General features: G+C 42.1%; 1 protein-coding gene across 1 annotated transcript in view; it reads right to left on the bottom strand.

Annotated features, from left to right (window-relative positions):
* Positions 1–26057, bottom strand: part of C6H4orf48 (chromosome 6 C4orf48 homolog) — a 37474-nt gene that overhangs the window by 2887 nt on the left and 8530 nt on the right. The window contains exons 3-4 of the mRNA XM_007497275.3: positions 18210–24878; positions 9240–9328 (exon numbers count right to left, since the gene is read on the bottom strand). Coding sequence (XP_007497337.2) covers positions 9240–9328; positions 18210–18339 — 219 coding nt within the window. The 5' untranslated portion in view covers positions 18340–24878. The remainder of the gene's footprint in view (positions 1–9239; positions 9329–18209; positions 24879–26057) is intronic.

Genomic DNA, 26057 nt, shown 5'->3' with positions numbered 1-26057 from the left:
TATATATATATTTATATTATATATGGAGAGAAAGAGAGCAAAGAGAAAAAGTCAAAGGGGAGAGAAAGAAAAGAGAGAGAAGAGAAAAAGAAAGAGAGAAAAGAGAAAGAGAGAGAGAGAGGAGAGAAGAGAAAAAGAAAGAGAAGAGAGAGAGAGAGAGAGAGAGAGAGCAAATGAGAGGTAACGTTATAGCAGAAGGCACTAGCAGCTAGAGGGAATGGGAAAGATGAAGTCTGAGACTTGAAGGAAGTTGAGGAATTCACAAAACAGAAAAGAGGAGAAAGAGCATTCCAGCCATAGGGGATAATGGGGGACAAACTGGTGTGTGGTTGCTGTACTAGGAGTTTCATTGGCCTAGGGAACTCGGAAATGTAGGAACTCTCTCAACCAAGAATGGTCAGCATCTCTCTGCAACTTTCGGTCTTAAAGCAGAGATGATATTATATGTTTTATTCTATTTTTATTCTTTTGTTAACACTCTCACAATACTTCTAAGTAGACCTAAAACAGATTAAATATAATTGGGAAATTGTTAACAAAAAAATAAAACACATAATATTGCATTTTAAAACTAAGACAAGGGTCGAAGGGATGTGGTTAGGGAGGTAGACTCTAAATGAACATCCTAGTGCAAACATCAACAACATGGAAACAGGTTCTGATCAAGGACACAAGTAATACCCAATGAAATTGTGCGTCGGCTACGGGAAGGGTGGGTGGAGGGAAGGGAGGGAAATAAAGTGAGTATTGTAACCAAAAATTAAATTAAATTAAATTAAAAATTTTTTAAACTAAGACAATATGTGTATGGATTAGTGGTCCCCATTTCCATTTGATTTTGACCACACTGACCTGGTGAAGTGACTTCCCCAGGATCATACACAGTATATGTCAGAAGAGGACTTGAACGCAAGACTTCCTGGAGAGCTAGCTCTCTGAACATTACATCACACCTCTCAGGTGCACAAGGATAATCACATAAATCATAATAAATAAAAATAACTGGACAGCCAATTTAAGTGTCAAAGTTTATCCTGGATAGACTGCCACTTGGTGAAAAATTATTTTGCCATGGCAACCATGAAAAAAATCCACAGTGGCTTTCAGTTGGCTGTTGTTGTGCTGAAACAGTAGGAAAAAGCTGACAATGGGCACTAAGAATTACAGTATTTAGACCAGGAGTTCTTAGCCGACAGTTCATGAATTTTTCAAAAATTTTATAACTTTGTATTTCAGTATAATTGGTTTCCTTTGTAATCCCATGTATTTTACCGTATGCCCTCAGGAAGAGGTCTCCAGGCTTCACCAGACTGCCCAAGAGGTCTCTGACACACATTAAAAAGTGGAGAAACCTTGGTTTAGACCATCTAAAAGCATTCACTTAGCTGTTTCTTTCTTGAAAGTGAGATCTTTGTCTGGTGACTAATGAGATGACATATTACTGGAGAAAATGGATCATGTCCACTTTGACCTTCCTGCCATACATGAAACCAGAAGATAAAAGGAATGGAAGAGTGGCTCACAGGTCCTCCTTAGAGTAGCAAAGAAAGAAGGGGCAAGAATTGACTTGTTCGTGTGTCCACAGCCCACAAGAACCATTGCCCTTTCATGGGACACTCAGATGCCTCATACTGCAGTGTTCATGATAAGTATTTACAAAAAGACCATTCTGAAGTTAATAATAACTTGCAAGCCAAGATCTAGGGCAGAGGATAAGGGGGTAAAGGAATCCTGTAAAGAACTGGATAAACTCTTCAAATTAAATCAAGATACAGTTGAATACTCAGTGACTTCAAAGGTAAGGTCAATAGGGGAGGATAATGAAAAATATATTGGATTCCTGAGTGAGAGAGGAGAGACTTGAAAAAGTCTCTTGCCTATATATCAGGAATGTGTCTTCAAGAAAGAATTGAGAGGCACTGAACATGATGAGCACCAAATAACATTACAAAAAATGAAACTGTTACCTTAAAAGATGGGAAATGACTGGCTACCATTTTTGCAGCCATATCATCAACTTATTAGATTAAAGATCAAAATCATTAAAAAATTAGAACAAAGGGTAAGAATGAGAAAATATCATGCACAACTCAAACAATTCCAACTTGACATATTTCAACACATCATTGGAATGTTGATATCAAAGATGAGGAATGAATAAAAGAACATACATCAGTGCAGACTACTACTACTTACTAAGGAACTTAATCAATGCAAATCAATTGCCACAACAAAGAGACCAAATGACTCTAGAAACCACCTCAGCCAGCAAACATTTGCCAACAAAGGAGGTTTGACAACACTGTTTAAAATGTAAGCTCACTTGTACAATTTCACAGAGAAGGATGGTGGAATATTATGAACATTATTGCTTCATAAAACACTGATAAGTAGGGGAAGACAAAAAAGAAATCTCCAGAAAATTCAGCAGTGGACACAACTAGCCAGATTATCCCAAGGGTATTTGAGAATGAAGCTTAAAGGACAACAAACTGATGAAAAGTGAAAAAGATCTACAAAGATTTCTATAATAAACTCTTTTCCTTTTTGATGACCCGAGAACCCCCAAATTTAAGTTATTGATTTGCTACATGTGAGAGTGGAGATGGTACAAATGAAAATAAGTATGGGAAAAGCAGCTAAATTAAACCAAGTATACATAGATAGGTCCCCACTGGAGTGGGGTCTATTGGTAAATCTTTTTGTAATAAATTTTTTTATTTGTACATGCATTTATAATCTGTCTCTCCTCCCCAACAATAAAAACAAAACAAAAATTGACAATTTCATCATAAATATGTGTAGCCCAGGAAAATAATTTCCCACATCAACCATGCCCCAAAGCATATGTCTCCTTTTGCATTTTAAATTCAACACCCTTCTGGTGAGTGGCCTATTTCATCTTCAGTCCTCTGGTCTTGTGGTTTATAATTACATTGATCAGAGTTCGAAAGCCTTTCAAAGCTGTTTTTCTCCATTATTCTCTTAGCTCTGCTCAATTTGCTCTGTTGTAGTTAATAGAGGTCTTTCCAATTTCCTCTGAAACTATCCATTTTATAATTTCTTATAGTACAATAATATTCCATTATATTCATATACCATAATTTGTTTAGTCATTCCCCAATAAAAGGACACCCTCTTAATTTCCACTTTTAGGCTACTATAGTAAGAGCTGCTATAAATATTTTTGTACATAGAGGACCTTTCTCTCTCTCTTTGATCTCTTTGGGATATAACCTAGTGGTAATATAATTGGGTGAAAGGGTATATACCATTTACTGACTTTCTGGGTATAGCTCTAAATTGCTTTCCAGAATGGCTGCATCAATTCATAGCTCGCTCAACATCATACTAGTGTGCCTGCCCCCTTGGTTCCTCTAACATATCACTCTCCTCTTTTGTCATCTTTGCCAATCTAATGAGTATGAGATAGAACCTCAGAGTTGCTTTAATTTGCATTTCTTTGTTATTAGTGATTCAGAGCATTTCCCTAAAGTTGATGGACTGATTTCTTCTTTGAAATCTTCTTGCTCATATACTTTGCCCATTTATCTATTGCAGAGCAGATCAGTCTTATAAACTTGAATCAATTTCTGATATATTTTGGAAAGAAAATCAATAAAGGGAAACTTGCTGCCAATATTTTCCCCATTTGCCTGCTTCGCACCTAACTTTACAAAAGCTTTTTAGTTTGACATAACAAAAAGAATTTATCCATTTTATCCCGTGTGATCCTTTCCACCGTGTATTTAGTTATGAACTCTCTTTTTATCCATAGAACAGAAAAGTTATTTCTGCCTTGCTTCTCTAATCTGTTTATCACAGGACCTTTTCTATCTAGGTGATGCACTCCTTTGGAGTTTATCTTGGCGTATGGCATGACGTGTTGCTCTAAGACCTAATATCTTTAAGACTGCTGTCCAGGTTCCCACCAGTTTTTATCCAATAGTGAGTCCTTCCCTCACTAGCTGGAGTCTTTGGATTTATCGAACATTATGCTACCACGTTCATTTGCTTCTGTGTTTGTGCACTTAATTTATTCCACTGAGCACCTCTTTATTCCTTGTTGTTGTTGTTCTGTTGTTTCTGACTATCCATGACCGTATTTGAGGTTTTCTTAGCAAAGATGCTGAAGTGGTTTGCTATTTCCTTCTCCAGTTCATTTTACAGATGAGGAAACTAAGCCAAATGGGGATAAACGACTTGCCCAGCATCACACAGCTAGTAAGTGTCTAGAGTCAGATTTGAGTTCAGGAAGATGAAACTTCATCCACTGCATCACCTAATTGCCCACCTCTATTCTTTAAACAGTATAAAATTGTTTTAATGATAACTGCTTCGTAAAACAACTTGAGATCTGATAACAGATAAATTCCCTTCCTTCCCATTAAGTTATCTCAAGGTAACTAAAAGAGGGGAGGATATCTAATCCTAGAGGGAATAAAATCACAGACATAATTGCCACCAAAAACCTGCATATAATCAAGAAAATATCATCTACTCATGCATGCCCACTTTTCCATAGCCAAAAAATATTTCTAAAAATCACCTCACATATTGAGATCATCCTTGATAAAGATCTTAAGAGGAAAAATGCAGCCTTTCCACAAACTATTCTGCAGAAGATCATATCTTTATAGCCACACAATTTACTGAAAGGTGAAAGAATACTAAATCTCACTGTATTTATTATTTGTTGACTATAATAATACATTCTATTCTACAGAGCAAAATTTGGTCTTAAAGGTTCTATTCCATCAAGATGCTCCACTCAAATCCAACAAGACTGAGGTAAAACAGCATGGGGGCAGCTACATGGCTCAGTGGATTGAGAGCTGGGTTCAAATCTGACCTCAGACACTTCCTTGCTGAGTAATCCTGGGAGCCACTTAACCCCCAATTGCCTAGTCTTAATCATTATTCTGCCTTGGAACCAATTCACAGTATTAACTCTAAGACAAAAGGTAAGGGTCTAAAAAAGAAAGAAATGTATAACAACAGAAATAATTTTGATAAGCCTCTGATTATGAATATTAAGAGAAACATAAAACAGAGACATATACTCTTCTCATACATATTAGTGTGAAGGAAGATGTCTGCCAGAAAGTCCATATTGAAGAGAGATCCCCTATATACTTCTGTTTATAGATTACATTGGGCTGATTTCATCCAGTCCCAGGACTCTGCAAAGCCTCCTAAATGATACTTATAATCTCTCAAAGTGTTCTGTCTAACCATCCATACAGAAGAACCAAGTGGATGAAGAATGTCCTAACCATGGTGTGTCTTTGGACAGATTTCTATAGAATTAGTCCAACAGTGAATAAATATATTGTGAATAGATTTTATGGATGGCCAATGAACTGGCCCCAGAATTGAAGAAGAAGAAGACAAGAATAAGGAGAGTTTAGAAAACTACACGGTATTTTTAATGAAACCCAAAGTTCTCACTGACACAAAAGTCCACATTTCTAACATCAGTGTTCTTCCACTGATGTAAATATGATGATATATTATTACACCAAGTAACAACACAATCTTTGAAGAATTAAAGGTGCAGCCTACCCAAAGGGCAATGGAAAGACACACTCCAAGCATGAGGGAGCCCTAATATACTGCCAAATAAGCACTGTGCAAGAGCAGTATCATGAGGAATATTATCAGAGAAATGTAAACAAATAATTAGAATCAATGGACAATCCATGTGCTCTACTCATATCCAGAAAATGTCTAAAGTTCTAGAGGAAGACCCCAACCCACTGGATGGACACCTTGTAATGGATTCATGGGAGGACATGAGCAAGCAGGACACTGGATGACAAGTGGTCTATAAAAGCATCAAAAGAATAAATTCCATTTCTACCTTGCTTTCAGGTTCAAAAATCCCTTCCTTAATGATAACCTTAAGAATTATACAATTATCATTACCCTCATTTTACAAATAAGAAACCAGCCCCAGAGAATGGAAGTGATTTGTCCAAGGTCATACAGCTAATTAGTGGCAGAGTCAGAATTTAAATACCAGCCTCCTACCTCTAGGTCTTGAGATCTGCCAATCATACCATACTGCCTTTTCTGTAATATAACAGCTTACATTTGATGCACCATTTTGGCAGAGATGATAGTCATCTAGCCTTAGGGCCAAGAAGATCTCAGTTTAAATCCTATCTCTGACACATGCTGGCCGTGTGACCCCAAGCAGGTCCTATAACCTCTTGGGGCTCTCAGCAATTCTGAGAGAATTGCTGAATTGCATTTGGTAGAGGGAATTTCTTCAAATGGGGGAGGAGGGCTCCTTATTCCCATAAAATCACAAGCCCAGTTCTTAAACTACCCTATCCCAAATTTAGAGTTTCCAAGTCTTTTACGTAGATCATGTCTAAAAAGTGTTTTCATAATTGCGTTCGTTATAGTTCCTGGATTTGTTTTGGCAGGTGTACTCCCAGGGATTTTATTCTATCTGTGGTTATTTTAAATAGAGCGTCTCTTTCTAGCTCTTCTTACAAGACTTTGCTAGTAATACATAAAAATGTTGATGGCTTCTGTGGGGTTTTTTATATCCTACTACATTACTAAAACCACTGATAGTTTCAACTAATTTTTTAGTTGAATCTTTAGGCTTTTCCACATATACCATTATATCATCTGCAAACAGAGATAGTCTTATTACCTCTTTGCCCATTCTGATTCCTTCCATTTCTTTTTCTTCTCTTATTGCTATTGCTAGCATTTCTAATACTATGTTAAATAATATTGGTGATGATGGGCATCCTTGCTTCACTCCTGATTTTACTGGGAAGGCTTCTAGCTTCTTCTAGCTTCATCCTATTACAGACAATACATGCTGACGGTTTTAGGTACACACTTCTTATCATTTTAAGGAAAATTCCATTATATATACCTATGCTTTTCAGTGTTTTTAATAGGAATGAGCATTGTATTGTGCCATTTTTTCTGTATCTATTGATATAATTGTATGGTTTTTTGCTACTTTTGTTACTGATCTAATCAATTATGTTGGTAATTTTCCTAATAGTAAACCATCCCTGCATTCCAAGTATAAATTCTACTTGATGACAATGTATAATCTTTGTTATACATTGTTGAAGTCTCGTAGCTAGTGTTTTATTTAGGATTTTTGCAATCATATTCATTAATGAGATGGATCTATAATTTTCTTTCTGTTTTTGTTCTTCTTGAGTAAAAACCATATTCGTTTCACACAAAAAAAGGTGTTTAGTAAAACTACTTCTATACAGATTATTTCAAATAATTTATTTAATATTGGAATTAGTTGATCTTTAAATGTTTGGTAGAATTTACTTATAAATTCAACTGGTCCTGATGCTTTTTCCTTAATGGCTTCTTCAATTTCTTTTTCTAAAACAGGTTTATTTATTGTTTTGTATGCTAATACATTTATGACCAGCATTGAATTGCTTGACAAATCCAGGAAGGAGGAAGGAAGGAGAGAGACAATTTGGATCATAAAACTTTGGAAAACTTATGTGGAAATTTGTTATTACATGTAATTGGTTAAAAATAAAGAAATAAAATGGGTTTATTTAGATATTCTATTTCTACCTTTGATAGTCTAGGCCAGTGATGGTGAAACTTTTAGAGACTGAGTGCCCAAACCACAACTCTCACACCACAAGTGAGCCCCCCACCTTACCCTAGACAGGGGAGGGAGGAAGCACTCCCATTGGGCTGCTGGGTAGAGGGGCGGGTGATTAATGTCCTCAGGCAAGTGTGGAGAGAAAAAGGGAGTAGCCTCCTCCAGCATGTGTGCCATAGATTTGCCAACACAGGTCTAGGCAGCTTTTTATTTTTTTTTGGTAAATATTCTTCCATTTCTCTTCTTGTTAAATTATGTATATCATAAAATCATTGGATCTAAAAGCCAAAAGAACAGGACTTAAATCCAAGCTCCAACACTAACTCACTGTTTGACCTTAGGCAAATTACTTGTCTAAAACATTCTTTTCTCATCTGTAAAATGGGACTAATAACACTTAACTCCTAGAGATAGAATGAGAAAAATACTTGGTTCACCTCATAGTGTTATAACAATGTGAGCTCTGATGATGATTTCTCTCTCAACTCCTACAATCTGATAGTTTTACAGACTCAGTATAGGCAGCACAGCATAATAGAAGCAGCTCTGAACTGGGAGCCAGGAGAGCTGGTTTCTAATTCCAGTTTTGCCCTAAACTATGTGACCCAAGGCAAGTCATTTGCTCACCCCATTCTCTAAGATGACCATCATTCCCACTGTTTGTATATTGAAAGTGCATCCTGGTATGCATGTTGTTTCCCCCACTAGAATGTGAGTATCTGGAGGATAGACACCATGTTTTTGCCTTTCTTCAGATCCTCACTGCTTCTTAGCACAGGGCATGGCACATAACGGACACCTAATAAATGCTTACTGACTGACTCTGTGCCTTAGTTTCCTCCTCTGTAAAACAAAAAGCTTGGATTCCATCTTGGAGGTACTTTCTAGCTCTGATCCCTCCACGCTCAAATGTTACATCTTCCTTTCTATTTTTAGTGAAGTCTTAACACTATTTTCCTTCAGTGTTTCCTGTGTACCTTCTCCTACCCAGAGAGACACCATGATGCATAGTACAGAAGGGGTTTGGATCTACAGTTAGGAAGATGTGAGTTCAAATCCTGCCTTTGTTGTGTATCTAGCTGTGAAGCCCCAGGCAAGTCTCATTTCTCTCAGCCTCAGTTTCTTCATCTATAAAATGGAGATAATAGCATCTACTTCTCAGGGCTATTGTGAGGATCAAATGAGATCCCCTATTTAAAGCACTGTGCAAACCTTAAAAGCCTATGAAAATGCTATAGTTATTCATATTATAAAGAACAATAATAAAAATAAAGCTCTATATATGTGTTAGTTATCAGTATTGACAACAGCAATAACAAGAATAAAAATTAAAAGCACTCTAGTCAAAAGATCATAGATAGAGAGCTGGAGGAACCTTAGAGGCCATCTAGCCCAATCCTTTGCTTTACAGATGAAGAAACTGAGATCCAAAGAGATGGGCTGCCTTCCCTAAGATCATCTGGGCTGCAAGTGACAGAGAGAGCATTTGAAATCAGCTCCCCTAATCCTGAACCCCAGGCCTTTTTCACTATACCTCTCAACCTCAGCAAGGGAAAGGCGGAAAAGTACTTTTAGCACCCTCACCCAACACAAGCCAGGATTTCATTCTGCAGACACTCACCCGCGTGTCGAGGCTGTAGGCAGTCTTCTTCAAGTCCTGGAGGGCTCTCTGCATGAACTCAAAAGCATGGCAATCCACACAAGGCCGGCCTGGAGGAAACAGAGAGAGCCCCAAAATGTCAGAGTTAAGAAGACTCTCCCCACTGGACACTGAATCTCAGCCTCATGAGGCTGACAAAGCAGAAGAGGGAGGCATCTCCCCAGTGGCCCTCATGATGAGTTGGTAGCAGTGCTTCAAGGGACTCAGAACCCAGGTAGAATTCCCAGTCTTATGCTGTCTTGACTAAAGCATTATCCCAGAGGGTACCTCCTCCACCTTTGAGTAGTGGAGTGGTGGGAAAGCAGGGAGCAAACATTAGTTCTGCTTGGATTTATATCCAAGAGACAAGGGTGAGGGAGAGTCCAAGAAAATGCCAAAGGACCTCAGACATCGTCTAGTTCAAATCCTCCCTGAGCAAGGATGCAGCAGCTCCCCTAATGAGAAGGAACACAAGATTGTAGCCTGGGAGCTGAAAGAGTCCTTAGTCATCCAGACACAGCTTGAGGACCTCCATTAAAGAGCTGCTTACTGCCTCTTCCAATTCTGAATAGCTTCAACAGATGGGAACATGTTTTCTTATAACAACCTAAAATCTACCTCCCTGTAATTTACTATTGTTGTTCCTAGTTCTTCTGCTTGGGCCCAAGAAGAATATCCTGAATAAGGTGTACAATTTCAAGTGAGAGGACCTGGGTTCAAATCTTGCCTCTTCTACTTATTCTCTATATATCCTTGAACAAGGTTACTTTTTCAGTGTTCAGCACAGTGTCTGACACATAGTAGGCCCATAATAAATGTTTATTGACTGACCTTTTGGTTGTTGATTAGTCATATGTAAAATGAGAGGATTAGACTAAATGATCTCTAAAGTCCCTTCCAGTTCTGAATCTATGAAACTAAAACTGAGTCTCAGAAAAGTTAACTTACTTGCCTAAGGTCTCTCAAATAGTATCAGAGATAGAATTTGAACCCAGATCCTATGATTTTAAATCCAGTGATCTTTCCACTGTATCTTGTTAAAAGATTTTCTTAATCTCTTCCTCTATCTCTTTAAGAGGCATGAGTGCAGGATTTCTAAGTAGAGCAGAATTGACAGGGGCCAGTGAGTTAGAACTAAAGATTCTGTTACCAAGGAGACAAGGAGAAAGATAAGGAAGTGGGCAGTTAGGTCTTTTGCCTCTGGATCTCTTGAGAGCAGGAGGTCTGCCACTGTCTCTGCTGCTGGCAATGGGCAGTTGGAGTCTTTTGCCTTTGGATCTTGAGAGAGGAGGAGATCTGTCTCTGAGGCAAGGGGCTACTAGCAGTTACTACTGTCAATTGGAGGATAAAACCTTATTTAAGGAGGTCATGGGTGGTGGCTGTTGATTTATTAGTGTAAGATAGGTAGTTAGTGAATCAATTTTAGATAGTGTAGGTTAGATAGGCCTGGTCTGGCCAGGTAAGAAGAACCTGTCCTCAGAAGACGGTTAGAAGTAGGGTTTTAGAAATTTTAGTATAGTAGAAAATTTAGGTATAACCATAGGCTATCGGAATAATAATTTCTCTTTCATCCTATTTTCTATCTATACTTCTCAAATCAAACTAAGAGTTTTATTCAACTGTTCTCATTTTTGTCAAACTCCTACCATTTAACCCTTACAATCTTTTGGCCTCTCCAAAATGGGGTATAAAAGTAGTTTCCAAATCCTCACACATCATAAACCATGATTTTATTTTTTTTAAGTCCTTACCTTCTGTTTTAGAATCAATACTGGGAGAATGAGGTGAGGTGAAGAATCAATACTGTGTAGTGGTTCCAAGGGAGAAGAGCAATAAAGGCAAAACAATGGGGGTTAAATGACTTGCCCAGGATCACATAGCTAAGAAGTATCTGAGGCCACATGATTTCATTCTTGACCCTACTGAGTCCTCTTCTCTATTATGGCTATTTCAACTACTTAAAGACAACCATCACTTCCTGAGGTCTGACCTCATCATTCCTCCAGACCCATTCCAGTTTGTCAATATCCTTCTTAAAATGGGCCCCCAAGCCAACTTGATACTATCTGTTGTTCAGTTGTTTTAGTCCAACTCTTCATGACCCCATTTGGGATCTTCTTGGCAAAGATACTAGAGTGGTTTGCCATTTCCTTCTCCAGATTATTTTACAGATAAGAAAACAGACCAACAGGGCTAAGTGACTTCCCCCCAGATCACACAGCTAATAAGTATCTGAGGCCATATTTGAACCAAAGTCTTCTTGACTCCAGACCCAAAACTATAACCACTGAGTCAACTAGCTGCCTTCATACTATCTAGGCATCTATTTTCTTTGTGATCTTTCTTATTTAAAAAAAGTATTTGAGGAGAATCGCATCTCCAAAGTGTGTGCGCTTCATGTGTAAAATATGTTTGAGGCAGTGTAGCCAAGTGAGTAGTGGAAAAGAATGGCAAGTTGGTGGGGGGTGAGGAAGAGGAGACATCTGCATATATGAAAGAAAACCATGAAATGTCAGAGCTGGAAGGAACCTTAATCTAAAGAATATCAGAGCTGGATGGGAACTGAAAGCACTGAATGAAATCTAGGAAGGGCCTCAGAGCATAGGATGTCAAGAATTATCACAGACCTCAGAACATAGGGCTTTGAATGCCAGAGATAAAAGGAACCTCAAAACAGAGAATATCAGCTGGAAGGGACCTGAGAACCCAGAATACTACAGCTGGGTGAGATCTCATTTTAAAGAAGAGGAAACTGGAAGGGACAATGGCCTGTTGAGTTTGGGAAACAGCCAATCTAGCTAGAAAATAGCGTACATGAAATCAGAATAGAAAGCTTTCTTCGATCCAGACTGTTGACCTTAAATGACAGGCCAAGGAGTCTGTACTTTATCCTCTGAGCAATGAAGAGCTCTTGAAAGGTTTTGAGCAGGAAAGGGACAGAGTCAGACCTGCACACACACAAGAAAGGTTATTTTGACACTGCATGAAGGATAGACTGGTGAGGAAAGAGGCCAGAAAAAGGATTCAGAGAGATTTCAAAGGTCCGTGAAATTGGATGAGAAAAAAGTAACATCTTTATTTTCATTTGTCTCTAAATAAAGTTTAGCATTCCCTTTGATTATTTAAAAACATGATTCAGAAAAGGAATATATAGGCTTCATCAGACTGTCAAAGGGTCCATGACACCAAAAAAGGTTAAAAAAACCCTGGATTAGAGACAGGGAAACTGGTTCAGAGGCTTTTATAACACTCCAGGAAAAAGATGCCGAGGGTCTGAACCAGATTGAAGACTTTCTAAGGAGAGACAGAGCAATGGAACTGGGATTCAAGGGATCCCAGAAAAGAAAGGGCCCTCAAAGGTCATCTAGTCCAATTCTCACTCACAGATGAAGGAAGGAAGGAAGGAAGGAAGGAAGGAAGGAAGGAAGGAAGGAAGGAAGGAAGGAAGGAAGGAAGGAAGGAAGAGAGGGAGGGAGGGAGGGAAGGAGGGAAGGAGGGAGGAAGGAAGGAAGGAAGGAAGGAAGGAAGGAAGGAAGGAAGGAAGGAAGGAAGGAAGGAAGGAAGGAAGGAAGGAAGGAAGGAAGGAAGGAAGGAAGGAAGGAAGGAAGGAAGGAAGGAAGGAAGGAAAAGAAAGAAAGAAAGAAAGAAAGAAAGAAAGAAAGAAAGAAAGAAAGAAAGAAAGAGAGAGAGAGAGAGAGAGAGAGAGAGAGAGAAAGAAAGAAAGAAAGAAAGAAAGAAAGAAAGAAAGAAAGAAAGAAAGAAAGAAAGAAAGAAAGAAAGAAAGAAAGAAAGAAAGAAAGAAAGAAAGAAAGAAAGAAAAAGAAAAAGCATAGAGGGAGAATGGAAATGGGGTGATGATAAAACTTTGGAGGACTATGTTTCAAGATCTGAAGATGAGGAACAAGCTAAGACAGGCTGATGATGAACCACTAATCACCAGGAGCACAGTGTCACTGAAGCCACAAGAAGAAAGGATGTCCAGGAGAAAGAAGTCAATAGGGGTCAATAGGACCCTCAACATCATAACTTTAAAGGGAAACTACTGTGTACTCAGTCTTATGCTGGGTGTCACAAGGGAGAGCAAGTCATGAACCCTGTTCTCTAAGAGGCTGTTGTTTTTAAGTCATGTCTGACTCTATGTGGCCTCATGAGGGGTTTTCTTGATAAAATATTGGAGTGGTTTTCTATTTCCTTCTCCAGCTCATTATATAAATGAGGAACTGAGGCAAACAGGATTAAGTGACTTGCCCAGGATCACACAAATAGTAAGTATCTGAGGCAGAATTTGAACTCAGGAAGGTGAGTCTTCTCTGACTCCAGGATCTGGCACTCTATCCACTGCACCATCTCGTTGACACTCTTTAAATAACAGTTCTGCAGGCAGTAGGCATCACTATCATCCTGATGATATCAGCCATCACCTTCACCTTACAGATGAGAAAACTGTGGCCCAAGTAAAAGATAATACACCTTTTGAATCATCATGGATGCTGTAAAGGACTTTAAATACAAATTTCAGTAGCCTCATTTGTGGCTGTTAAGGATGAGAGCTTGGCATAGCTCATTTACATATGAAAAAGGTCAAGAAAAGAGTTGAGCTACTAGAAGGGCCAATGAACTCCCTCCTAGGAAATCAATTACCTCTGTACTTTTCCTTGCCCACAGGAGCTAGTTTAAAAAATTAGGAACCCCTGAACCCCAAATGTTTGTGATTCCCAAGCAAAGGGCCATTGCTTCATTACAGTCAGATTAGGAATAAGTTATGCTTCCCAACTGTTGGTGGTCTGGTGATGGACAAGTGCAAAATGGGACTTATGTTCTCAGACATAACCAGTATAACACAGATTTGTCTTCAATGGGTATGCTTATTCACTGCATGAAGGACTTTTGCTAGGAGGAGGAAAAAGTGAGGGGGTGAGAATGATGTACAAATAAAAAAGAAACGGAGCTCCAAATAAACATTTTAAGAGACAGAGAAGGAAATTCTTCAAAAGAAAGCGATACTGGGGCACCTAGGTGGCTCAGTGGACAGAGCCAGATCTGAATTTGAGTTCAAATCTGGCCTCAGACACTTCCTAGATGTGTGACCCTGAGCAAGCCATTTAACCCCAGTTGCCCACTCCTTCCCACTTGTATGTCTTGGAATTGATACTTATAATGATTCTAAGACAGAAGTTAAGGCTGTTTTGTTTTGTTTTTTAAGAAAAAGATACAGACAATCAAGGGCATATTGGTACTATCATATGAAATTTAATATATTTAGTATATAATATAATATAATTATAATATATAAATTTAATAAATTAATATAATATCTTTAGATGAAAGTTGTGCATAATAAATACATGGTTTCATATGCAATCTTCTCTTTTTTGCCTTTTTTGAATATGGAAATATTCATTTTTGTTGATGGTTGTCAGATTCATAGCAATAATTACAAATTTATTTTTCCAAGAAATGTATCCAACATTGAATAGTCATCATGAACTGGATTTAATTCTCTCACAAAAATTATCCAGTTATCACAAGGTACCTAGAAAGGAGCTGCATAAAGAAAGCCCTCAGAGTCCTAAGTGCCAGAGACATTAATATTATGTTCCCTTAGAGTGTTCTAAGTTCTAAGCACAAAGTTACGCTGCCAACCCAAGCTGGGGTATTTGTGGGACAGTACACCCTTAAAGATGAAATGTTTTATAGTAACTATTTATATGCCATTTCAATAAACGCCTTTGCTTTGAGCTAACTGTGTCTATTGGCTGACTATTAAAGGCAAACCCACTGGAGGGGGCTCTGAAGCTATAGCTTTAGAAGTGCAGACCCACAGAGTACCAGCAATAGGAGCTGCCCCAGAAGGGATTCTACATCATTCTTCATTAAAGGCCTACAGAAATGGGTCTTGAGCTTTCTTATCTTTAAAATGGATGAGTTGAACTTGATGATCTCTATGATCTAAACCACGGAACATAAGAACCGCAGAAACTTCTCCCTGACCAAGAATCCCCCTCTTGTTTCTCAGCCAGTTTTCATCCAGCCTTTATCTGAAGACCTCTGGTGAGAAAAAGCCCACTCACTGCTTTCTGAAGTAACCCATTCCACCAAATGCTAACTCTTCTTTTCTTTTATTTGCTTCATTGCGTATTCTACTCCTTCACTGTTCTTAGTCTTGCTTAGTCTGGAACCAAGCAGAACAAGTCTGCTCCATGAGGGCCCTTCAAATCTTTACTACCATAAACCTGCTAGGTGTACACCTGGAAGTACACACAGTAAATAAGAGGTAATTTGAGACAGGAGGGCAGAGGAAGCATTAGCAATTAGGGAAAATGGAAAGGGATTCAGTCAGTGGCTGAACTTGAGCTCCACTTTGAAGGCCCAAGGATTCCAGGAGGCAGAGGGGAGAAAGGAGTGCATGCTAGGCATGGCCATCAGCAAACGCAATGGCTCCAAGACTATCATGGGGTGAGTGGAGTAATGTATAATAAAAGGCGAAGGCTCTAAATGCCATAGGATTTTATATTTGATCCTGGATGTAATAGGGAGTCACTGGACATTACTGAGGAGGTGAGTAGCATCGCCTGCCTAGTACTTTAGGAAAATCACTTTGGCCACTAGGACTTTGTAACTAGGTAGAACTAGCCAGAGCTTTAGCTCCACTGGCAGAAACTTCAAATGCCCAGGTTCACCACTGTGAGACATCAGAATAATAGAGCTAGATGCCATAAGGGTTCTCAAAGACCAGCTGGTCCAACTCCTCATTTTATAGATGAGCCAGCGAAAGCCTAGAGAAGTAAAGTGGCTTCCTCAATATCACCCTGTTGCTAAGTGGTCAGAGGCAGGATTTGAATCCTGGTTCTGGAACCCTGGTATTTAAGGTCCTCCCAAATGTGGATCCAAATTGCCTTTCCCAATTTTTTTTCACCTTTACTTCCCAGGACACTCACACATTCATGGATCTGTAAAAATATCAAGGTAAAGGACAGCTAGATGGCTCAATGGATAGAGAACCAGGCCTGGAGAGAGGAGGTCCTGGGTTCAAAAGTGACCTCTGACACTCCCTCACTGTGTGATCCTGGGCAAATCACTTAATCCCAGTTGCCTAGACCTTACTGCTCTTCTGTCTAGGAATTGATACTCAGTATCAAAAAAATCAAAGTAAGTACTCTGTAGCAGGAAACTTTCATGCTAAGCAGTGAGGGTCATTGCTTCAGCCAATCTAGTATGGTCAATTCATAACTGTTTTTCTCCTCCTTCTATCAAAAAAGAAAAAAAAATCCCACACACAACATGCCTCGCATTTTTCATCCTTTGTTACCCCCTTTCTTCACCATGACCAATCCTATCCACCTTCAAGCACGATACAGTAGCAAGAGCAAAGAATTGAGTGGTCAGTAGGACCGGATTTGAACCCGGAGCTCTGTCATTCACCTTGCTGTGGGGGTAAAAAAAGAAACCCTGGACCCGGACTCACAGGACCTGAGTTTGGGTTCTAGCTCTGATCAACTTAACTAGGCTTGTGATCAGCCCGGGGCAGATCAGCTCCCCTCCCCAAGTCTCAAAAAAGGAAGAGGAGTCCTTGCTGCCCCCCCCTACCCCCCCAACAAGGTTGGATTTAATTAAGAGTGTGGGGAAGGGAGCTACTGTCAAATAAAGCCGGGAAATCAGGTTGAAGGCAGACTGTCCTTAAATACCAATAAGAGGAAAGGCCAACTGGCTTGGTCAAACAATGGATAAAAAGAGAGAATTGGCCTAGATGAGCGATTCCGGTGAATTTTTAAAAACCGATCGTTGAATTCCAATGTAATTGCCATCTTGCGTGATCCTGTGTTTTATTTTAGGCACTTAAAATCTTGTGCTGAGGAGTCCATAGTTTCCACCAGACTACCAGAGGAGTCCAAGACCCAGAAAGCCCAGAATTAGGCGGATCTCGGACTCCTCACAGCTCTGACATCATCCTATAACCTTGGGGCTCCGGCTCAGGATAGGTCCAAAGCCTCCACCTGGTGAGGTACCCAAGGGCAGCCGCGGAGTAGCTGCAGGGAACTTTGCTCCCTACCCACTCCAACCCACCCCCATACCAAACCAAAATGATGCCAACACCCCAACCGGGGTAGCGAGGTTTCCGGGCGGGGGCGGGGGCGGGGTACCCCTTTCACCCCTCTCCCAGCCCGATAGGGGGCGCCCCGCGCCAAGGGAGGGGAGAGACGAGCTCCGTGTACTGGGCAAGGACACCGGATACGTGGATAGAGTGGCTCGTGCGCCGCGGGGCGGGGCGCCACGGAGCCGCAAGGCGTGGGGAGGGAGGGAGGTGATGGGGCGGGTCGTAGGGAGGGAGGCTGTTGGCGCGGCTAGGAGAATCAAGAAGGGCACGCCGAGCTGGCCGAGGCCAAGGAGCCTGGCCCACGCGGGGTGGGGCGGGAAGCCCTTGCAATCGGGGCCAAGGACAGGTAGGCGCCGGGCTGCGCCGGGCGCAGTGGGCGCGGGGAGGGACATGCTGCCCCAAGCTGGCCGGGTTGTGCTGGGCTCCCTAAGGAAAGGAAGAAGGGAGAATTTCCTGGACATGGAGAGGGTTTCTCTGAACCAGGCTGAACGCACCTGCCCCGAAGAAGGAAGTTCAGGGGAGGGGCTGGTTTACAGACAGGCCGCGGGGATGGATGCGCCGAACCAGACAGGTCTGGGCGCACCAGGGGCTGGACTGACTACAACAGCCCTAGGGAGGTAGGTGCCTGGCCATACCTGGCTGGGCGCACAGTAGAGAGGGGCAAAGATGGATCCACCGGCCTCGGGAGGCAGGCGCCGAACAAGGTGCACAGGGGAAAGGAAGCTTCAACGGGGCAGAAATGGGTCCGCTGGATCGGGGATGGAAGCGCCAAGCAGGGCGCACAGGGGAGGTGAAAGGGACACTGGGCAGAGATGAGCCCACTGGCCAGGGGAGGGAGGGGACAGGAGAGCACCTACTTTCAGCCGGGATGACACTTCCTGATGCGGGCTCGGCCGTCAGAAGCCCGGGTGCGGCCACCAGTAGCAGTAGCAGCAACAGCGGGAACAGCATCGGGACCGGGGCCCCGGCGGCGGGCCGAGCGGCCATAGCGATTGTCCGGCCTGCAGCTTGGGCACTAGGCTGCGCGTGGCCCAACGACCCGAAGAAAGGAACGGAGAGAGATGGAGGGGACGCGAATAGGCTGTAGCTGCCTTCCCTGCAGACTCGACTAAGCTCCGAGTACGACAATGCCCGCGCAGCCTCGCCCTTCCAGCACCTTTGTTTGGGGACCCCCAGCTCGGGGCGGAATCCCTCCAGCCCTCACAGAGCATGCGTCCCCGGGTCTCCCCCACCCCACCCTGTTAGGGTCATTGCCAAGGAGATTCACTATAGCAACATCCCAACTGGGGGGATGGGGGGTGGGGGGGGCGCCTCTGTGAAGAAAGGAGATTTAAAGGGACTGTAGCTCAAAACGTCATAACTGGAAGGCCCCTGAGCTTTGAACTGAGAATGTTCTGTGAACCCCACCCGGTACCATCTTTTCATTTTACAGATGAGAAAACTAAGGACCAGAGAGAAAAAGGGTCTCCAATGCAAAACCCCAACCCATCACTTCCCTTATAATAGGATACCACCCTGCTCCCTAGTCAGAAGGCTGTGGGAGGCTATGGCCACTGAAAGCCTTTAGACGATTTAGCAGGGAAGAAAAGAGACCGGCTAAAAGAGCTGTGCTCCAGGTTAGGCATAAGGGCTGCAAGGGTGATGAGAGACCCAGGGAAAAAGGAAATGACGGTTCCAAAGTCATTTCCTTCACCTGGAGGGTAGAGAGGGGAGAGAGAGAATCATAAATCATGGACTTTCAGGGCTGGGAAAGATCTTAGAAACCACCTAACCCAGGATAAACAGTCCCTTTCCGGTAAAGATGTAACTGACATTCTAAAGAGGGAAGTTGCTCAAGGTCTTAATAGCAAGTCTAGTGGCTAAACTGGGACTTGGATCTCTCCCAGTACCTGCCTCTCAATCAAGGGCTGGTTAGTTTGTAAATCCAAGGAGGGCAGGGAAGGTTAGGAAAGGGAAGAAGGGGGAGGAGGACCAGTTGGGGAACTGCAGAGCTATACAGTGCCCGATTCAGAAAGAACATTAGAACATAAAATGTCAAGAGCTGAGTGGGCCCCCTATTATTTTTCAGATAAGGAAACTAAGCCCAAAGGGATGTGACTTATTCATCATCTCACAGGCAGCTATTGGAATGGGGGAATCATGAAGAAACCCAGGGCTCTTGACTCCTCATTAAGTGGTGACCAAATGAGAAGCATTTGGGGAAAGAAGGGGGTCCCCCCACTAACAGGACCGAAGTTCGATTCTGAGGTGGGCTTTGCCACTGGAAAAAATTCTGATCGGCCCTTGCTTTTTACAAACTGTGCTCAATTTCCTCACCTATAAAATCAGTTAGCGGCAGCTAGGTAGCTCAGTAAGTAGAGAACCAGGCCTGGAAATGAGCAGTCCTGGGTCCAAATATGGCCTCAGATGTAACCCTAGGCAAGACACTTAACCTCCGATTGCCTAGCCCTTACCACTCTTCTGCCTTGGAATTGATACTTAGTATTGATTCTAAGACAGAAGGTAAGGGTTATAAAAAATTTAAAATCAAAGGGTTAGACTAGATCACTAGTTTTACAGTGACTTAAAGCCCTAAGTGTCTGGCTTTAACCCTAGATTTGGGGAGGAAGTATCTATCTCTCTATCTCATGAGAAACTCTAAACAGGGTTTTTTAACCTGGAAGATCAGGAGAGGATCAGAAAGAACAATTTTAAATAATTATAAGGAGGTAAAGTGGGATGTGATGGATGGGCAAGGGCTAATGGTGGGGAAAGTCCTAGAGAGGGTCTGGGGTTAAATTCCAGCTCTGCTACTTACCACCTGTATGAGCTTGGGAAAATAACTTCTTTGGAGCTCAGCTTCTTCATCAGTAAACTGGAATTGTTAGAATGAATGAGATTCCTTCCCAACTCAAAAATCCAGATCTTATGCTTGAAGGGACAGCAAAAACTCAAGGAATTGGAGCTTCATTTGTTCAGAACGTGGAATAATTTAGACAGAGTTTCGGCTAAAATTTCATTTTTTTTTTATCATACAGGAGGAAGGAAGCATCTGTGAGCAACTTACACTTTTTCAAACAGACATTTCAGAATCACCCATTTGTGTACAATTTAATTTGAGGTGGTTCTTCCTGGCTCATTAAGATAACTCACATTAGAAACAAAACTAGACATTTCTAGCCTAGTTTGAGATACCAAGTATCTGAGTAATCAAACTTCTCTAAAAGGGGACCTTTCATTCTTTCAGAAAATGTTTAACAAGTGCCTAGCCCAGGCACTCCTGCTCTTAACAGGGAGATGTAAAATCATTGAGTGGGCTTCTATGTCCCAAGCATTGTTGGGGATGCAAAATTTAGTTAATGATAGCATTTATAGGATGTTTTAAGGTTTGCATTGTTAATGCCTTTCATGCATTAACTCATTTGACCCTTAGAACAATTCTGTGAGGAGGGTGCTTCTATCACTCCCATTTTACAGATGAGAAAACTGAGGCTGAGACTGATTAAGAGACTTTCCCAGGGGTCACTCTGCTAGATAAATAATTTCTTACTCCAGTACCTGACTTTTCCAAGCTCATATTATCCCCCATAAAACCAGATCACTTACCATCCCCTTCATTTCCTACACACACTTTCCTACCTTTGTGATTTTGCTGCTCATGATGTCCCTCAAGCCTAGAAGGCAGTCCCCTTGCTCATGCTTCCCTTGAACCTCCTCATCCTTTAAAGCCCAATTTCAAGGCTACCAGGAAAAAGCAACTTGACATGGTGGGTAGACCTGGAGCAATATTTGTGCCATCTATCCAATAGAATCGTTGCAAGAAAAATGCTTTGTAAATCTTTGATGTGAATTAACTAATCAAGACTAGAGTTTGAATCCTACTGTGGACTCCAAGTCTAAAAGACTTGCAAGAGCTATACCACTTACCTGCCTTGATAAGGCATCTGTGCCCTGTGGGACTCATGAGAAACCCTAATCCTACCATTTTACTAGCTGTGTGACCTCAGCTAGGTAACTGAGCCTCCCCGTGTCCCTGAGTCTTCATCTCTGAAATGAAGATGTTGGAATAGATGACTTCTGAGTTTCCTTCTATTTCTCAGTCTCTGAGGCTAGCAGCAGAACTAAGATATATTGATAACTAAAACACAGTCATGCAAAAGTGCATTAGAGATAAAGGTAAAAACAAAACTAGGTGATGGTGTTGGAGGGGGGATAGGAAGTGTCCAGGGGCAGCTTTCTGAGGGATAATAATGAAAGCTAACATTTGTACAACACTAAGAATTATAAAGTGCCTTGCCTATATTTTCTTATTGGATTCTCATAACATATGTAGTAGGCGTTTTATTATCTTCATTTTACAAATGAGGAAACGGAGGCAGTGGGTATGATTTTTGCCTGGAGTCACTAAATAGGGCTGAGGTAGGATTCAAACCCAAGCTTTCATGTCCAGTTGCCTTTTCCTGGTAGCCCTGGGATTGGGCTTTAAAGGGTGGGTAGGTTCAAGGGAAGGAAAGGGACATCATGAGCAACAATATCACAGGGGTAGAAAGTGGGGGCTCAGGGGGAATACAGGAGATAGTAAGAGTGAGCTAGTTTTATGGGAGATGATATGAGATAAGACAGAAAAAGAAGGCTGGCCTTGGAGGTAGGAGACCTTGATGGGAGCCCCAACTTGAATCCCATTGTGATATTGGACAAATCACTTTTTTTTACCCCTCTCTAAGCCTCAATTTCCCCATCTGGAAAATGGATATAGTATAATATTTGTGCCATCTATCTAGTAGGATTATTGTAAGAAAAGTGCTTTGTAAATCTTTGATGTGAATCAGCTAGTCAAGTTTGATGTCATTTCTGATGGGGATAACCAAGAAAATGAGATTTTGCTGGTAGTTTAACAAAGAATCCTATTTTTTGTAGCTAACGTATAATTATTTGTCTAATCTCTAAATTTTGTAAGTTACACAATTTAGAGGAAAATGTAAAGAAATAGAAATCCCCAGGTATAGTGCAGCACCCACCCTTGGAGTCACTCCTTTTCCTTCACTCTTTAGTCTAGGACTACCCTGTTTGACTTCCACATACTTACCAGGCAGTGTGATACAACAGAAGGAGTGTTGGCCCCGGGTTCCAATCTTTACATGGAATTTGCCAGTGGTGCAATTATGCACAGGCTACTTGATCTCTGTAAACGGCAATTTCCTAGTCTCTCAAGGGGCAATCACTTCTAAGATGGTGGCAAAGCTCAAATGAGGTAACAGACATCAAGCATTTTACAGGCCTCAAAAGCCCTAGAGAAACAGCAGCTGCTATTACTAAAGCTTTATGCAAACGGGAATTATTATTAGAGTAGGAATTCTAGCTCTGCCACTCCCTAACATCCTGACTCTGGGAAAAGTAACTTCCCGTTTCTTTAATTAAATAAGATTACATCTGGAAAGCACTTTACAAGCCTTAAAGTGACTGTATAAATACTATTATTGTTGCTGTTGTTATTATTGGCCTCAGTTTCCTCATCTGTGAAATGGGGATAAAATCACCCTATCAACCTCAAAAGCTACTATGCTGCAGGAAAGGATTCATGACACTTAAAGGGCTGCAGAAATACCTTTTATAATTTAGGTAGCTTCTCTTTGTGAAGACAGCTGAGGGAAGAGTATTCTATTCAATATCCCATATAGGACCTTACTCACAGTAGGCACACAGTAAATGTTGGTTGAATTAAATTGATTCTCTCCCTCCATATTCTCATCTAGGAAGTCACCTCAGCCTTTATATCATCTTGCAGGCACCATCACAAATTAATTTTTTTTTAACTTTTACCATCTATTTAGAATTGATACTAAGTGGTGAGGGCTAGATAATTGGGGTTAAGTGACTTGCCCAGGGTCACACAGATAGGAAGTATCTGAGGCCAGATTTGAACCCCAGACCTCCTATCTCCAGGCCAGGCTCTTTTCCACTGAGCCGCCTAGCTGCCCCTACCATAATCAGTTTCTTAATGGGAATCTTTGTTTCCAGTTTCTCCCCCATCTGGTTCATCCTCCCAACTGCCTATCCTTGGGTCCTCTATGGCATTTTCCTGCTGAAAAACCTTCAGTGACTTCCTTTTGCCTCTAGGATAAAACTAAAGATTCCTTCATCTGGCATGGCAGGCCAGCTCCCCTCTGGTGCCCCCCTGTTTCTCCAGCCAGGTTTCTTTCATATGCTTCCCCTGTACATACTATTTTCCAACCAGGAAACTTTAGCCTTGGAAGTATTTTCTCTTTCCTTTGCCCTCGTATCATTCTTGTGCCCATGTTGTACTCTCCCATGTTAGACTGGAAGCTCCCTGAGGTCAGTGTTTCAGCTTTAGGTGCCTTGTATAGAACATAGAACCTAAGAGGTACTTAATATATGGCCAATGGAATTAAAATCGGGGTATCTGGCTACCATTAAATGAGAAAAAGGGGGGAACACTTTAAAACTGTTATCAATCATTTGAATCTTAATATAAAGGAGTTTATAAACATTTTCAAGTCTGACCATCCCTGAAGGCAATTTCCTAAAGGGAAGAGGGGTTGGACCTGGGACCATACTGGCACCTGGAGGGAGGGCAGAGATGCCCGTGGAGAGGCTCTGTACTGCCTATGCCCAGACCCCCAGCCCAGCCTCCATCTTTGCACATGTGCACACACACACACGCGTGTGCACACACACACACACAAACAGAGTAAAGCTGGCTGCTTTCCATAGTGATGAACCTCCTGTCACTACAGATGCACAGCATTCAAGCAAACTGAATGATCCTTCATTGGGATGTTGTAGAGGGGACTCCTTCACATACCTGTTGGGTGTTTGGATTGGATCCTTGGGAGTCTTCAAAAACTACATGCAAACACACATTTCCACGTGTCTACACAACGTGTTCGGTTTACATGCATTGAACACAGTCTCACGCACACACCATCTGCTCATGAGAAATCATCCCTAATTAGCCTAAACAATGCATTGGAAAAGTTGGTGCTCCCAAAGGAGGGAGATAACTAGATAGAATTTACCCTCAAAAATTCCTTGGTATGAGCCAGACCCTGCCAAAGACCCCGCTCCGTGTTCCTCTCCCACCCCAAGCCCTAGATCCTGCCTTACTCTATTCCTTCACTGCCCTCTTCCCAATTTTTGCATCCCTGAGGGCAGAGATTAGGTCTGCTCTAACCTATGTATGTCCTAATAGCCCCGAACATCGAGTTCTGCCCTTGGTGGCTGCTGAATGAATACTGGCAGTCGTGCTTTTCTTTCCACTCCCCACACCCAATCTGTCCCTCCCCCACCCCCAGTGGCACCTAAACTAGGCTCATCAGTAAGTAGGTCATGGGAGAAACTCAAGGATTATAGATAGCAACCATCTGAGATGCCCAACCCCTACACATCTTCCAGGCCATCTTGGGTGGGAGTCAGCAGAGGTGGTCTAGCCTGAGCTCACTACTCAGCTTGGGTCAGCACAGGGCAGCTCAGGTCGGGGCAGTATTCCAGCCATGTGTCACTTCTTCCGCTGGAAGCAGCATTTCTGTCTGGAAGAGGAAAGGAATACATAAGAATGTCAGCAGGGAGCCACTCCTCCAGTCCAGAAGCTTCCCTGGTGTCTTCCTTGCATGCTTATCCTCCCCCTATCATCCAGCTCCTTCCTTTCTTTTAGCAAATGAATCATCAACATTTAATCAACAAATGAATTACCCAGCAGAGCACATGGGGCCAGACACAGGCAAAGGAAGGACCTAGGGTCCAAGATTTAGACTCAGAAGGGACTTGAAAGGTCAGCTGGTTCAACCCCTCCATAGCACACCTAAGGAAGCAGGCATCAGAGCACAATGGAAAGAGTACTGACAGGGCCTGAGTTCAAATCTCATCTCTGCCACCTATTGCTAGTGACCTTAAGTAAGGCAGTTTACGTTCTCCGAGCCTCAGCTTTCCCCTCTATAAAATTAAGGTCTCTTCTGGGTGTAGAAGTCCAGGATCTTGCCTAGAGAGAAGAAGGGAAGGGACTTAACTGAGGTCAGAATGGTAGCAAGGAGAGTCAGGTCCTGTGACTCACTGTCCACTACAACACCTCTGTTGCTTCTCACAGACCTATTTCTGCTCTTGGGAACTCTCTTTCCTCTCCCTCCTCCTCCCCCTTTCCCCTCTCCCCTTCTCTCTCTCTCTGTCTCTGCCTCCTTTCTCTCTCTCTCTGTCTCTGCTCCTCTCCCTCTCTCTCTCTCTCTCTCTCTCTCTCTCTCTCTCTCTCTCTCTCTCTCTCTCTCTCTCTCTCTCTCTCTCTCTCCCCGTCTGTCTCTGTCTCTCTCTCTCTCTGTCTCTTTCTGTCTCTCTGTCTCCTCTCTCTCTCTGTCTCTCTGTCTCTCTCTTCCTCTTCCTCTCCCTCTTCCTCTCCTCTCCTCTCTCTCTCTCTCTCTCTCTCTCTCTCTCTCTCTCTCTCTCTCTCTCTCTCTCTCTCTCTCTCTCTCTCTCTCTCTCTCTCTCTCTCTCTCTCTCTCTCTCTCTCTCCTCTCCCTCTCCCTCTCCCTCTCCCCACACCCTGCCCCTGCCTCAGCTCTCGCCCCAGCTAGGTAGCTCACTAGATAAAGCAATGAATCCCAAGGCTTGCAGACAGAAGTTAAACTCTGGCCTCACCTTGTGTGCCCATGGGCAAATTTAACCTCACTTAGCCTCAATCCTTTCATCCGTAAAGGGAGGATAATAACACCTACTTCTTG

Source organism: Monodelphis domestica, chromosome 6 (assembly GCF_027887165.1).
Source record: "Monodelphis domestica isolate mMonDom1 chromosome 6, mMonDom1.pri, whole genome shotgun sequence".
NCBI lineage: Eukaryota > Metazoa > Chordata > Mammalia > Didelphimorphia > Didelphidae > Monodelphis > Monodelphis domestica.
This window is presented reverse-complemented; position numbering and strand designations above follow the sequence as displayed.